This window comes from Hemitrygon akajei, chromosome 12 (assembly GCF_048418815.1).
Source record: "Hemitrygon akajei chromosome 12, sHemAka1.3, whole genome shotgun sequence".
Taxonomy (NCBI): Eukaryota; Metazoa; Chordata; class Chondrichthyes; order Myliobatiformes; family Dasyatidae; genus Hemitrygon; species Hemitrygon akajei.
The window spans coordinates 77,406,677-77,421,782 of NC_133135.1; the positions used below are offsets into that span (position 1 = coordinate 77,406,677).

The 15,106-nt window shown below is 41.6% G+C and overlaps 1 protein-coding gene across 2 annotated transcripts in view; it reads left to right on the plus strand.

Annotated features, from left to right (window-relative positions):
- The window catches only part of ddr2a (discoidin domain receptor tyrosine kinase 2a), a 153,221-nt gene that overhangs the window by 82,775 nt on the left and 55,340 nt on the right, over positions 1 to 15,106 (plus strand). For both annotated transcript variants that reach the window (XM_073063541.1, XM_073063542.1), the window contains one exon: positions 3,470 to 3,571. In XM_073063541.1, coding sequence (XP_072919642.1) covers positions 3,493 to 3,571 — 79 coding nt within the window. In that variant the 5' untranslated portion in view covers positions 3,470 to 3,492. The remainder of the gene's footprint in view (positions 1 to 3,469; positions 3,572 to 15,106) is intronic.

Genomic DNA, 15,106 nt, shown 5'->3' on the forward strand with positions numbered 1-15,106 from the left:
GAAAAATTTGCATGGGAGGCTACCAAATGGAATAAGGTGTTGCTCCTCCCCCCAGAGAGTGGCCTCCTCTAGGAGAGGAGGGGGCCTTGGACCAACATGCAAGAATTGAAATGGGGGTTTGTGTTTATGTCGGGGTCTCTCCAATGTATAGGCAGCCATATTGGGAGAACTGGATATTATAGATGACACCAACAAATTCACAGGTGGAGTGTTACCTCACCTGGAAGGACCATTTGATTCCCTGAATGGAGGTGAAGGAAGAGGTGAATGGTGAGGTGTGGTATTTCTCTCACTTGTAGGGATATGTGCCATGAGGGAGATTAGTGGGGACGGACAAATGGACAATTGAATTACAGAAGGAGTAATCCCTTCAGAAAGCTCAGTGTGGGGGGAAAGTGAAAGCGTCATTTCTTGTAGAATCACTTTGAAGGTGGCGGAAGTTATGGAGGATGATGTGTTGGATGCAGAGGCTGATTGGGTGGTAGATGAGGACAAGAGGAATGCTATTCCTCTTAAGGCAACAGGAAGATGGGATGAGTGCGGATGTTCGGGAGATGGAGGAGATGCGGGAGTGTGCAGCATCAATGGTGGATAAAGGGAATACCCACTCCCTGAAGGAGGACATCTTTTCCCCGGAAAGGAAAGCCTCATCCTGGGAACAAACGCGGTGTAGACAAAGGAACTGAGAAAAGGAAATAGCATTTTTATGGTCACGGTATAGACAAGATAGCTGTGGGAATCGGTAGGTTTATAAAAGATGTTAATAGACAGCTTGCCTTCAGAGATGGAGACAGATCAAGAAAGGGGAAATGCAAAAGCATATAAACAAAACATGCTGAAAAGACCTAAAGCAACTGCAACTCTTATAAGAGTTGCCATAGCAATTTCCTTTTACTGATTTTAGACATTAATTGGTGAAATGCTTAATTTTCCATTGTTTTCCAATATAGTGGAAAGGGAGAATGCAAAATTACAGTAAAAAATTTTTTTTAAACAGTATTGTACAATGTTGCATCATCCATCACTGTACTGCAATGAAGTATCTATGTGATCTGAAGTACAGCTGACATCTGTGGGACTTTCCTCTATTGAGTCAGAAGGGTTCGTGTTTCTCTTCACCAACTGCAGTAAAATTGATCCTCTGGCGCTTAGAAGGGTTAACCTTTTGGGTGAGGAGTTAAGCCAAGGTCCTGTCAGTCCTCTTATTTGGATACAAGTAAAGCCATGGTGTTACACTGAAGAAACAGATGCTTTTTGTCTGAGTCTGCTAGCTAACATTTTGTTTTCAAACATTTCTAAAACAGATGACCCAGTCACCATCAAGTTGCTGTTTAGTCATAGAGCCATATAACAAACATAGTCTCTTTGGCCTAATTGGTGCATACCAACCATATTCCCATCTAAGATGTCCTCTTTGGTATGTTTCCTATCTAGGTGTATTTTGGATGCATTTAATGTACCTGCCTGAACTACATCCTCACAAACAAGCCAACTGCTGTGAGAAAACGTTACCTCTCGGATTCCTTTTAAATCTCTCCCTTCTTACCTTGAAAAGGTACCTTTTTTACCTAGGAAAAACGAGTGAGCAGTGACCTTATCTATGGCCTTCATAACTTGATACATCTCTTTAAGATTGCCCTCATTCTCCTACACTCCAGTGGAACAGCAGCTCAACCTCTCTCCATAACTCATTTCTCAACCCCTGGCAATATCCTCATAGATCTTCTCTGCACTCTTTCAAGGTTAATGGCATATTTCCTGTAGCAGGGTAACAGAATTTGAACACAATATTCCAAATATGGCCTTGACAATGTTTTACAACTGCAGGATTTCACCCCAACTTCTATACTCAATGCCCTAACTGATGAAGGCCAGTGTGTCAAAAAGTTCATCACAGTCCCATGGTGAAGCCACTTTCAGGGAACTATGCACTCCTTCCTATGCTTTTCCCTGCTTCACTGTTATAATTACACATCAAGATTACTTAATTGGGACCTACTAAGAATGCATGAAATCTAGTACTTCATTCATGCTTGATACTAGCCACTATGCTATAAACTGCAAGTAATAAGGACTAATCTAGTTCTAGGAAAACACAAACACGTGTTAACTTTTTTTTCAAGAAAAAAGTCTGGTCTAGATTACTGTTTGGTATTTTTAACTAATTGTGGCATATTTCTTATTCAGACTGAATATTTTTGCTTTTAGTCAGACAGCATAAAAACAGGACTTTCTGCCCACCACAAGTTTAAGTCTTTATTCTTTGGAGTGTAGAAGGTTGAGGGGGGACTTGATAGAGGTATCTAAGATTATGAAGGGGATAGATAGAGTTGGCATGGATAGGCTTTTTCTATTGAGAGTAGGGGAGATTCAAACAAGAGGACATGAGTTGAGAGTTAAGGGGCAAAAGTTTAGGGGTAACATGAAGGGGAACTTCTTTTCTCAGAGTGGTAGCTGTGTGGAACAAGCTTCCAGTAGAGGTGGTAGAGGCAGGTTCGATTTTGTCATTTAAAGTAAAATTGGATAGGTATATGGACAGGAAAGGAATGGAGGGTTATGGGCTGAGTGCAAGTAAGTGGGACTAGGTGGGAGTAAGCGTTCGGCACGGACTAGAAGGGCTGAGATGGCCTATTTCCGTGCTATAATTGTTATATGGTTATATCTGTTCTAACCTTGTTGCCCATCTACATTAATTCCATTTGACCATAGTGGACCCATATCCTGTCTTATTGAAATCACAACAATCATTTGATGGAAATTGTGAGAAAAATGATGGAAACCTAAGATAAAAATGGTAAATGTTGGAAACACTTGGTAAGGCAGCAGCAGCAGTGGGAAAAGAAAGAACTCCATCAGAAGTAGAAAGGTGACACGAGAAACTTGTCAAGCTCAGATGGGATGGAGCAGTAGAGTGGCTCCAGAGAGGGCAGCACTGCAGACATATTGGAATAAGCTATAAATAAGATCATCTGCTCAAAGTATGAACAGGAACTGTTGGAGAGTGAGAGCATAAACAAGCACAAAGGAGCATGGAAGGTGTGAAACCTGGCAGGTCAGGCTGGACATGGGTTATTTTTTATTCACCCCCTCCCCTTTTTTTTGGCGTGGAAGGCAAGATTTTTTTCAATATCACACAGGTGGCAGATATAGATATAGAAATCAAGTTATTTGAAATTGTAAAAAAATTAGTGAAGACTAGAAGTCTGTATATGACCAGGAGAAGATGAAAGACTTTCCTCAAACTTGTGGTATTACTTGATGTATAATTTAACTATGTATAAACATTATACATTATTTAATGCAGTAGGTGAGGCGTCATTTGCTTGGTTTCTGAAATCCATGTATGTGGGCAGTGTGGGTGTTTCCGGGCATGTAATAGAAATAAAACAACTGTATATGACCTCAGTTTGTTTCTGGGGTGAGGAGATAATTGCCTGCCACTCAGGACAAATTCTGTTTCTCTCCTCAGGACTGGAAATCCATCCACTTAAAATGATCAGTGCTCCCTTTCCAATGATGCTGCTGATGCTGATGCATTGTCTTGGGCTTGCGGGTGCTCAGGTGATTCCAGGTAAGCTACCGCACGCCATATTCTTTCCAGGCATAACTGAGAGGGAACTGTGCAGTTTGTTGTGTTCACGTGCTTTATCTGGCCTTGTCAGGTTGGTGACAGATTGTGCATTGAGAGCCAAAGAAATCTTGGGTTACAAAATGCAGTAGGTTTTCTAAACTGTACGCACTCTTGCCAAACTGTGCTAGTACTGAGGGGAGCGAATATGTAGGATGTAAGGATTCTTGAAGCTCAAACAGATGGTTTTGTTTCAGACAGTTTTGATTCTCTTCTGTTGTTGCAGCTGCAGTCCTGTGAGGAAGTGGAGCAACACACAAAATGCTGGAGGAACTCAGCTGGCCAGACAGCATTTATGGAGGGGAATAGGCAGACAATGTTTCTAGTTGAGTGAGACCTTTCAACTAGAAACAGGGACAAAAACAAGAGGTAGCATAAAAATGTGGATGTAAAAGGTGGAGCAAGAGCAGGCAGATGACTGGTAGATCTAGGTGAGAAGGATGAGGGGCAACTGAAGGAGTGGGAGAGTAGGAATGATGCAGGATGCCGGGAGGTGATAGGTGGAAGTGACAAAGGGCTGAGGGAGATGGAATCTGATAGAAGAGGGCAGAAACGACTGTAGAATAAAGGAAGTGAAGAGGGGAAATAGAGGGAGGAATATGTTAGTGATGGGTAGGTCAAGTTGGTAGGGGAGGGGAAAGTGAAAAGGTGATGGGGCAATTGGGATAAGGCAAAGTGAGAGGCAGTGGTTTCTAGGAGTTAGAGAAATCAATGTTCATGCTGTCAGGTTGGAGACTGCCAAGGCAGAATATGGACTACTGTCCTTCTAATTAGTGTCTGGCCGAAGCTTGAAGTAGAAGAGGCCATGGACAGAGTGTTGAATGGGAAGTAGAACTAAACTAACTGATCTCTGGATGATCCTAGCTGTTATGGTGGACGGAGCAAAAATGCTCTATGAAGTGACCCTCTAACCTGGGTCAGGTTTCACTCGTGTAGATGAGCACCAGACATAATAAATAACGCTGAATTCACTCATGAAGAACTGCCTCAAGTGGAAGTTCTGTTTATAGCCCTGAATGGTGGTGATAGAGATGGAAGGGTAGGTGTAACACTTGGGGTGCTTGTAAGGTTAAGTGCTTGGAGAGAGATTGATAGAAATGGACGAGCGGATAAGAGTCATGGAGAGTGGAGGGGTAGAAAAATGTCTAAAAAAAGGATCTGGTGCTCTCCCAGCATATCTGACAAACTCTTCTTGGGCTTCCAGCCAGTACAGGTATTAATTTTAACCAATGTTTTAATGACAGACTCCACTGTCTTCATCAGGGATGATGCCTGGGCATGTCTAGTTTGGTGATATATATACCCTCATCACCTGTCCCTCCTGATTAGTTAGTCCTCAACCAATTGGGCTTCCACTGTCCCACCCTGTTTACAATTGAATTCCAGTTCTTACTTCGAGCAAGACTTTCATCTTTGTTAAAATTCTCGTTCTTAAAAATGGCTGGTGGTAGGAAGCTGTCGGTGATGGTGGAAGTGTCAGAGAATATGTTGGAAATTTAGGGTCTTGGAAAACCTATATAGCTTATTACAATTTAGTTTTTTGGGTGTATGCCACAAAACAACAAATTTTGCAACACATGTCAGTGACATTAAACCTGATTCTGAATTTGATTGGGTAGGAGGTGAGGACAATGGGACTCTTATCCTTGATAAGTTGGAGGTGGGGTGGTTGAGAGCAGATTTGTGGGAAATGGAAGAGAAGTGAGTAAGACAGCATCAATAGCAATCGGAGGGAAAACATTTTCTGAAGAAAAGAGAATATTTCAGATAGCCTAAAGTGCAAAGTCTTCTCATTAGAACAGATATTGCAGGGAGAGAGAAACTGAGAGAATGAAATATTATCCCTGCAAGTGACGAGATGAGGAAAGTTGCATTTGAGGTACTGTAACTGTGGAAGTCGATGAGTTTGTAGAATATCTCCAGGGATAATCCATCCCTGGAAATGGAGATAGAGGTCAAGAACGGAGAGAAAGGTGTCATAATAGACTGAGTGATTTTTGAGTCGGGTGGAAGCAGTTGATGAAACTGATGACCTCTGCAAGTGTGCAGGGAGTAGTCCCAATGCAGTTGTCAATGTTGTAGAGTTGGGGAACATTGTGAGTGTCGGTTTACAATGTGGATTGCTTTATGTAGCTAATGAAAAGGCAGGCAGAACTGAGGCCCATATGAGTGCCCAAGGCTACACCATCCATATGGGGAAAGTTGGAGAAACTAAAAGAGAAGTTAAGAACAAGTACCAGTTCTGCCAGATGGAAGAGAGTGGTGGTGGAGGGGAAGTGGTTGAGTCTGCTATCCAGTTAGAAGCAAAGCCCTGCGGTCTTCCTGACGCGACATAAAAGTGAACGGTCATGGGATGTTCATGATGAAAATCAGGCAACGGTCAGAGAACTGACCATTGTTAGTGGTGAAGAAAATGTGAAGTGTCACAGAAGCAGGAGGGCAGTTGAGTGTTCCATCTATTTGTCAGCTATGGACATGAAAAGGCTTTGGGGAGTTGGCAAATGAGTCATTCACCATAGATTATTGAACCTCTGACCTGCCCTCACAGCCACAGTTTGCATGACAAATCCAGTTAAATTTCAGAATGTTAGAGATGGGGATATTTCTGTTAAGTATTTAGGGAAGCTAGCTGGACTCTATTTTGTTAACCCAACCTGGTTAAATATTAGTCACAGCCTGTATGTTGTTAAAATCCAACTGCTGGAGGAATGCCGCATGTCAGGTGGCATCTTTACCTTGTATCTGCATTTTTAAAATACCCAGCTATCTATCTATCTCCATTTTGAATGGAACCACTATCTGAATCCTCTTGCATCTGTTCAAGATTCTTGTACTCTTCCAAGTGAGCCAGGGCTGGACCACGGCTTTGATGGCAAAGACAGACTGAAGGTTCTGCTGGTTCAGATTGTCCTGGACAACAAAAGCATAGTTCCCAGACACCCATAGCTGCTCACGAATGCCCATTTCTGAATCTACCTAACTGTCCACTGTGGTAATGCCACACGATATCAAGTCAGATGTCACGTTTGAGAAAATGAAGTAATTTCCACAAAGACCAAGCAGTGTGCGTTCCTGCCAATACTGTCATTGGCAAACGTATTTGCAACAGGATAGAGGAATACAAACTTCTAGAGAAACTCAGCAGCTTAGGCAGCATCTGTGGAGGCAAAGACATTTTGGGTCAAGACCCTGCGTCAGGACTGAGAAGATGCAGTAGGAGACGGGATGAGGTGGAGGGGTGAGACAGAGCTATCAAGCACTAGGTGGGTCCAAATGTGGAGGGATTGACGAGCAGGTGGAGCCAGGTTGGGAGTGGGGGAAGGATAGCAACAATAGCTGGGAGGTGATTAGTAGAGACAGCAAATGATTGTAGATTATGGAATCTGCTGAGGAAAGGGTTGTGAGTGAAGCCAGATTGGGGAGGGACACATTAGATGGGAACTGAGTGGGGAGGGAGAGGCTAGGGGCCCAAGTGGGTAGAGTGTGTGTGGGATGGGAAAAGGTAGATAGCAATAGATGTGGAAACCGAGATGAAACGTGACTAAATTATACCATAATAAAAATAATTTAGATGGTCCCAAATGAAAAAAAGTCAGAAATGCAAACTAAAATAAGATTGTGCTGTAGACTACTTGTTCGAAGTGAAAGCTTAAATTTAATCAAGATGTTTGCATGTAATATGTTAGCAAGTAATAGTGAGTCTGATTTTTTTTACATTAAAATTTTAGAAAAGATCGAACTATCAAACTAAATTTATATAACTGTATTCCTACCTTGTGGAAGTAACATGAAAAACAATAATGTAATAGCAAAGACACCAAAGCAATCAATCTCCTTCAAAGCAGATAACTTAGAAGGATGGTTTCAATCAGTTCATAGCTGGCATGTTCAGGAAAAACAAAGGAACTATAACCTTTGATCACTGAAAGACTGAATGCTGAAAATCTAAAATAAAACACTGAAAGTATCCAGCAGGTCAGGCTGCACCTGCAGACCGAGAAACAAATGACGTTTCAAGATGATGACCTTTCCTTAGAGCTGAGGAAGGATTGTTGACCTGAATTATTAACTCTTTCCCTCTGTACAGGCTGTGTGACTTCCTGACTGGTTTCCGGCATTTTCTATCTTTAATCAGGCTCCTTCCTCATGACTATTGTATCATTTCTTTTCATATTAAACAGGAAAATAATTTCATTGGAATGTGTAGGGATTCAATCTACTAGGAAATGGGTAGCTCTAAACAACCAAAGCAAAGGAGCTAGTCAAAAGAAGGTGACTGCAAAAGTAGGAATGGTACCAGAGCTGTTAAATTCCTCAGCTAGGAATCCAGCAGCCTGCATGCACAATTTGATGCCAGAGAAAAGTCCTGCCAATACAGTTGGGGATTTTAAAATGTGATTTAAAAATCTAGGATTCTCATGAACCTTCTGGATTGCATTGAACTCCCAGTCACTGCAGTCCACACGGGGACCGGAGTCTGTGTGACTCCAGATCATCACAATGTGGTTCACTCTCGTGTTTACCAAACTATTCTGCTAAAGTATGGTTTGAATAAAGCCCAGCATTGACCGAGGCACTGTGCTCATATTTAGAAAAGTCGTACTCAGCAAAATTGTCCCTGTAGGATTCTCTCCATGAACATCTGTAACTAATCTGGCAAATCTCTCCTATGGATTAGTCATCTTAAAGGAATTATCTTCCACATTGTGTCACAAACTGTCCTCTTCATGATCACTAGAAGTGTGGTTTCCACTGACAGGACCAGCAGAGGTGACAGAGCAATGAACTTTGTTTTCAATGCTTACCTCTTGCCTACATGACTGTACCACCAATGTTTAAGAGGCTCATCACCACTCAGGACAAAGCATCCTACTTGATTGCACCCCCACCCCCACCCCCACCATCACTCTGAACACTCCTTCATTCCTCCTACTCACAATGTTAGCAATATATGCCATATACAAAAATCACTGCAGTTACTCCTCAAAGGCATACTGACAGCATTTGGAAAACCCAAATCTCCACCACCATGAGGGCCAAGGCCAGCAGCTGCTTCAGACGCCACCACCAGGTGATTCTCCTCTCAGTCTCACATCAACATGACTTGAAACTACAGTACCTATAAAAAGTATTTGCCCACTTTGGAAGTTTTCATGTTTTATTCTTTTACAACATTGAATAAGTGGATTTAATTTGGCTCTTTTGACACTGATCAACAGAAAAAGACTTTTGTGTCACAGTGAAAACAGATCTGTACAAAGTGATCTAAATTAATTACAATATAAAACACAAAATAATTGATTGCACAAGTATTCACCCCTCTTAAATATGGCATACTAAATCATCACTGGTGCAGCCAGTTTTAGAAGTCATATAATTAGTTAAACGGAGATCTGTTTTTGGAGACCTGTGTGCACTCAAGCTGTTTCAACTGATTGTAGTAAAAATACACCTGTATCTGGAAGGTCCAACTGCTGGTGAGTCAGTATCCTGGCAAAAACTACACCATGAAGAGAAAAGAACACTCCAAGCAACTCCATGAAAAGGCTATTGAAAAGCGCAAGTCAGGAGATGGATACAAGAAAATTTCCAAGTCACTAAATATCCCTTGGAGTACAGTTAAGTCAATCATTAAGAAATTGAAAGAATATGGCACAGCTATAGATCTGCCTAAAGCAGGCCATCCTCAAACGGAGTGACTGTGCAAGAAAGGGACTAGTGAGGGAGGCCACCAAGAGAACCATGCCAACTCTGGAGGAGTTACAAGCTTCAGTGGCTGAGATGGGAGAGACCGCCAATACAGTAACTGTTATCCAGGTGTTTCACCAGTCACAGCTTTCTGGGAGAGCGGCAAAGAGAAAGCCACTGTTGTGGGGGGGGGGGGGGGGGGGTGGAAAAACACGAACTCTTAGCTAGTGTTTGCCAAAAGGCAAGCGGGAGACTGTGAAATCAGCTGGAAGAAAATTCTATGCTCTGAAACCACAATTGAGCTTTTGGGGCATCAGAGTAAACACTGTTTGGTGTTAGCCAAACACCACACATCATCAAAAACACACCATCTCTACTGTGAAGCATGGTGGTGGCTGCATCATGCTGTGGGGATGCTTCACTGCAGCAGGTCCTGGAAGGCTTGTGAAGGTAGAGGGTGAAATGAATGCAGCAATATACAGGGAATGCCTGGTTGAAAACCAGATGCATTCTGCAAGAGAACTGCAACTGAAGAGAAGATCTGTTTTCTAGCAAGACAATTGCCCCAAGTATAAAGCCAAAGCTGCACAGGAATGACTTATAAACAAAGTTAATGTCCTGGAGTGGTCAAGTCAGAGTCCAGACCTAAATCCAACTGTGAATTTGTGGCTGGACTTGAAAATATCTGTTCACTCACGATCCCAATGTAATCTGAGAGAGCCTGCACGAGGAAATCTGCAGATGCTGGAAATTCAAACAACACACACAAAATGCTGGTGGAACACAGCAGGCCAGGCAGCATCTATAAGGAGAAGCACTGTTGACGTTTCGGCTGAGACCCTTAGTCCTGACGAAGGGTCTCGGCCCGAAACGTCGACAGTGCTTCTCCTTATAGTTGCTGCCCGGCCTGCCGTGTTCCACCAGCATTTTGTGTGTGTTGAGAGAGCCTGAGCAGCATTGTAAAGAAGAATGGGGAAAAATTGCAGTGTCCAGATGTGCAAACCTGATAGAGGCCTAACCACACAGACTCAAGGCTGTAATTTCTGCCAAATGTGCATCTACTATATACTGACTTGAAGAAGATAAATACTTGTGCAATCAATTATTTTGTGTTTTATATTTGTAAGTAATTTAGATCACTTTGTAAAGATCTGTTTTTACTTTGACATGAGTCTTTTTCTGTTGATCGGTGCCCAAAAAGCCAAATTAAATCTGCTGATTCAATGTTTTAAAACATGAGAACTTCCAAGGTGGGCGAATACTTTTGGCTGTGTGCCATCGTCATTTGGTCTACATCCTGGAATTGCCTGCCCAACAGCTCAATGGGAACACTTTCACCAAAAGGATTGCAGTAGTTCAGGACGATGGCACTTCGCCGACTTTAGTGTGAGCAATTAAGATTGAACAGTGGTTCTGCTTGGTGTTGTTATCCCAAGCAATGAACAAATTGGCAGAATTCTCTTTGGGTTTATAACATTCCCCTCCTTACCATAATTGGAAGCAAAGCCAATGATGTAGTGAGTGTGTATGTATATAAGATGAACGTCTCCACTACTTCAAAATGTATCTGAAAGAAGAGTACTTGGGTTTAGTTTTAAAATTAATTTAGTCAAATTCTTTTTGAGAAGGATGATTTTGCTCTTTGATCTAGTTGAGGTTTGTATTTTGGGTTGGTTTATGATGACAATGAAGTTGAACTTGGAGAATTGGCTGTAGCTCACAGAACCTTCTCAATTCATAAGATGATTTGGGTCTTCTCTATAGTTGCCTTGTGAGCAATTGTAGATGAAATCAGTTTTTTTTGCATTGAATATGGTGGAAGAAAATCTTTATAGCCCCACTGTAGCATTAGCATTTGAAATGTCCTTTTTTCTCCTGCCAGTTGTATTTCTTTACGCAGGTGCATTAGCCTGGAAGTTAAAGCATTTGAAATAGAAGCATGTTTGACAGCTGAGATCACAATCCACCTCCACACTCTTCACATAGCTCGATATACTTTCAACAGTTTGTAGCTGTGGAATTTTTGTGAGGTTGTGTTTCCATACTCAGAATTCCTGTTTAAACCGCAGACTGGCCCATTCAGACCAGATCTGCGGTGACCTGTCTGGGTACCCAACTATTGTCACTCGGGCTGGCATATATCTGACCCACACACTTGTTGGTCAGAATCAATCGCCAGACTACTGCTGCATACCATTCACTACAGTTAAGGTTTAATCAAACAGCCATACATTTAATTAAATAAAAAGACCTTGGAGCTCTGCCTGTCAGACTTTGTGGTCCAAAGTCGCATGATCAAAGCAAGAGGGAGTATTACAACTAATTTCACTGAATGCAGCGTTAAGCTAAAACCACTAGAAACCAATATTGGTTTTCCTTCACATCCATATCCAACCCAACCACCTCCAACAAATGAATGCAGTGTTCATGGCCTTTCTCAAGGAAACAAAGCAAACTCAGTCCTCCGACAGATTACTATGATTGGTGGTCACAGACCTAGGGAAGCAGTATTGTTTCTATAGAATGTGAATCTTCTTTCAGGATGAATAAATCATAAATCCATCACTGACTTTCACTTGTGCATTTGTAGTTGCCTGTCAGTTCAATTTAATGTTGGCTGTGCTCAGAGTTTCTTATGACCAGTTCCAATGCCAGGTGGTTTCTTCTACTGTAGATTACCAGTTTATCTGCAGTCAGATAGCTGGATACCTCAGGCCAGCAAAGACAGAGGACTGAGCTTAAGGAAATGGATAAGGGCAATTACTGTACATTTTGATACAGATCAACATATTTGGATTTTAAAGTCTGCACACTTTGGACTATTACTTTTGTAATGTGGCTATTGATGGTCTGGATGGGTAGGAGGTTAGCTGAAGGACTTGCTAATAGTTTGTATTTATTGATACAGTGAAATGAATTGTTCATGGAAGACCAGGTTAAAATATAGTATACAAGATTCCTCTTCATTCTTTCTCCTCAGCCACTTTCTCCACAGGCTTCTCATCAAGAAGCTCATAATAAGGACTGCTTCTCATAATGAAAAGGTTATGGAAGATGAATCTTGATGTTCTGCATATTACTGTGGGGTTCCACTGGAGTAGACGAGGCAATGGAACTATTGGTTTAGCTCATACTCTATGCTACAGAGCATATGCAATTCTCATGCACTATATAAACCTCACATATTTTGGTTGCCCACTAGTGTCATGAGGCATGGTATTAGCCAATGACCCTTGTAGAAAAATGAGGACATTGTGACTCCTGCTAGGATGCTGGACACCACCTTGCACAATCATCATGGCCAGCTGGACATCAGTGGAGTAAAATTCCTTTCAATTGCAATAGAGCCCAGAGTTGATTTGCAGTGCCTGCAAACAAACTTGCATTTATGCAATTCTCAGAGATTATCTTGTTATGAAACCAGTAACTGGTTTCACTTACCAGCAAAGATAGATGTCAGTTGAAGTCCAATGGTATTATTTTCAAAAGTTTTATTAATAAAGGGGCACAAAAATTAAGGTTAATACAAACATTCAGATAACATGCGTCAATACTCAATCTAAAACGCAGGTACATTAATAATCACTCAGAAATAAGCTCTTTCGTTGTCTAGGGTATAATATTGAGTCCAATTGGAAATATAAAGAGTCACTCTGAAGTCTGCAGGCTTTTCCCTTTTGGTTTCACGTGTTGGAGAGAGAGAGAGAGATTGTTAGGAAAAGAGAACACTTGCCGTTGTCTTTATGAATCAAATCCTCAGCCTCAGAGGATTTGGCTTCCCTGGTGTTAAATAAAAGCGGTTTTCCGTTGGTTCTAGCCACAAACTCCGCATTCGGAATTTAACGCACGTGGCTTCCTTCAAAATGGCTTCCCGTTCCCACGGGAAGCGGTATCGTGCTTCTCGGTGTCTCCTTGGTGCGTCTGAGGGTCGTCCTCTTTCAGACCCTTCTTTATACTGCCTCACGGGATCTCAGGTGTCAATCAGGTTGCAGGTGATGCAATCTCTCTCTCAACCAGCCCACTTTGCCCGAGGGCTTTACAATGTCCCTGCGAGTTGGCACGTCTGCAGTTCCCAGGTGTCTCCTGAGAACAATGCCACAGTCGCCAGCTTTTGTCCCAGTGGAATGCGGTATCCAGCACGTCCATTCGGCATGTCTCTCTCTCTCTCTTGCTCTCTCTCGGGTCATTGACCCCCCTTTCACTAGGGCTCTTGCAATTCTCACAAAGGAGGGGGCTGGTATCATAACAATCTTTAGAAGGGAGAATGCCTACTAATGCACCAGTGCCAGGGAGCAATTTGTTTATAGAGAAATATAGAAGTCAGAAACAAGTCCTTGAGCAAATGTCATTCATCAACATGTCATAAATGGAAAAATTGTTTTGTACAACCTGATTTTTGTGTAGACTGCCAAATATTTAAGATAAATGGCATTAGTTTGGTATGTTCAGCTGAAATTCCTTAGAACATTTCAGTGTATTTTAATATGCTATATTTCAAGCAAGTTATTCATTTTGAAACTGAAAAAAAATTGGTGTTTCATTGCACTCCCATAATATTTAGATTGTGAAAATCCATGTTGGAGAATACTCTTTACCCTGCTGTCAGTTCTCCAACTGATCCAGCAATTCAGCTGAAATACTGAGTAGCCAAGGTAGTTTATTACAAAGAGCAATCTTTAGATAACTGGGTGGTCCAAATTAATTGTTTAATTTTCTGCCAGTGGAGATGGTGATAAAATGGGCACACAAACTTCAAAACAATGTGTTTTTTTTCCCTATGTCAACAACACGGTGTCACTATTGTTCACACTTGATGCATTTACCAATCATAGTTCAGTTAAAATTTAATAGAAAATACCAAATACACTTTCCTGCTATACATTGTTAAATGGAATGCATTATAAAATCAAGTATCACACCAAATTCTGCAGAAAGGGAAGGTTTGTAACTGTTTCTTCTGCAATTAAATAAAATATGCATGTTATAAATTTCTGTAGTCATTCTCATGGTTCTGCACCCAACGTTTGATAGACCTCATCTATTTCTAGAAACACTCTTGTGTTATTCACAATTAAGCAAGAAACTTGTTACTTTTTGCTATTATTGGACATACAAAAACAGTTGGAATCAATTAGAAATTACATGAATATAGCAGATATTAATTCGTGCAAGAACGCGTCTTCGGGTCTTAAATTGCAAGCAGTAATCAGTTTGAAGTCGAAGACAGATTTGCAAATAGCACCGTCTACCAAGTGCAGACTGCTAGCCCGCAGCAGGGGATGGATGCCTGGATATGATTTGGAAAGTGAAGTGACCATAGGCCAAACATAAAACAATGGGTTGTGTTAATTAGCCTGCATCAAACCCAGGCAACATGAACCAAGTTATTTTGCACCATTCTGACTGAGTTCAAGCTGGCATGCCAGACTGATGTTGTCACTTGTAACCTCAGACACGGTTACAGGTATTGTTGCTCAATCAATAGTTGGGACAGTTCTGCACGGAGAGTCAGCCCTAACAACTTTATGCTTGGGTGTCTGGGATCTCTGCTCCCAGAAGCTTTTATATCTAGTGAGATATTTTGTTCCAGCAAAGGTATTTGAACTTTCAGGGGAGATATGTAATTCAAAGGAAACATTGCCAACCGAAAATATTGAACATGAATGATGTCATTGTAACTATTGAAATTGAATCACCTGCTGTCATGTTTGATCTTTAGGGTATAAAAATGTGATGTACTTTGAGTTTGGGAGACTCTCTACCAAGAGAGTCTCTAGCAGAATGCCTGCT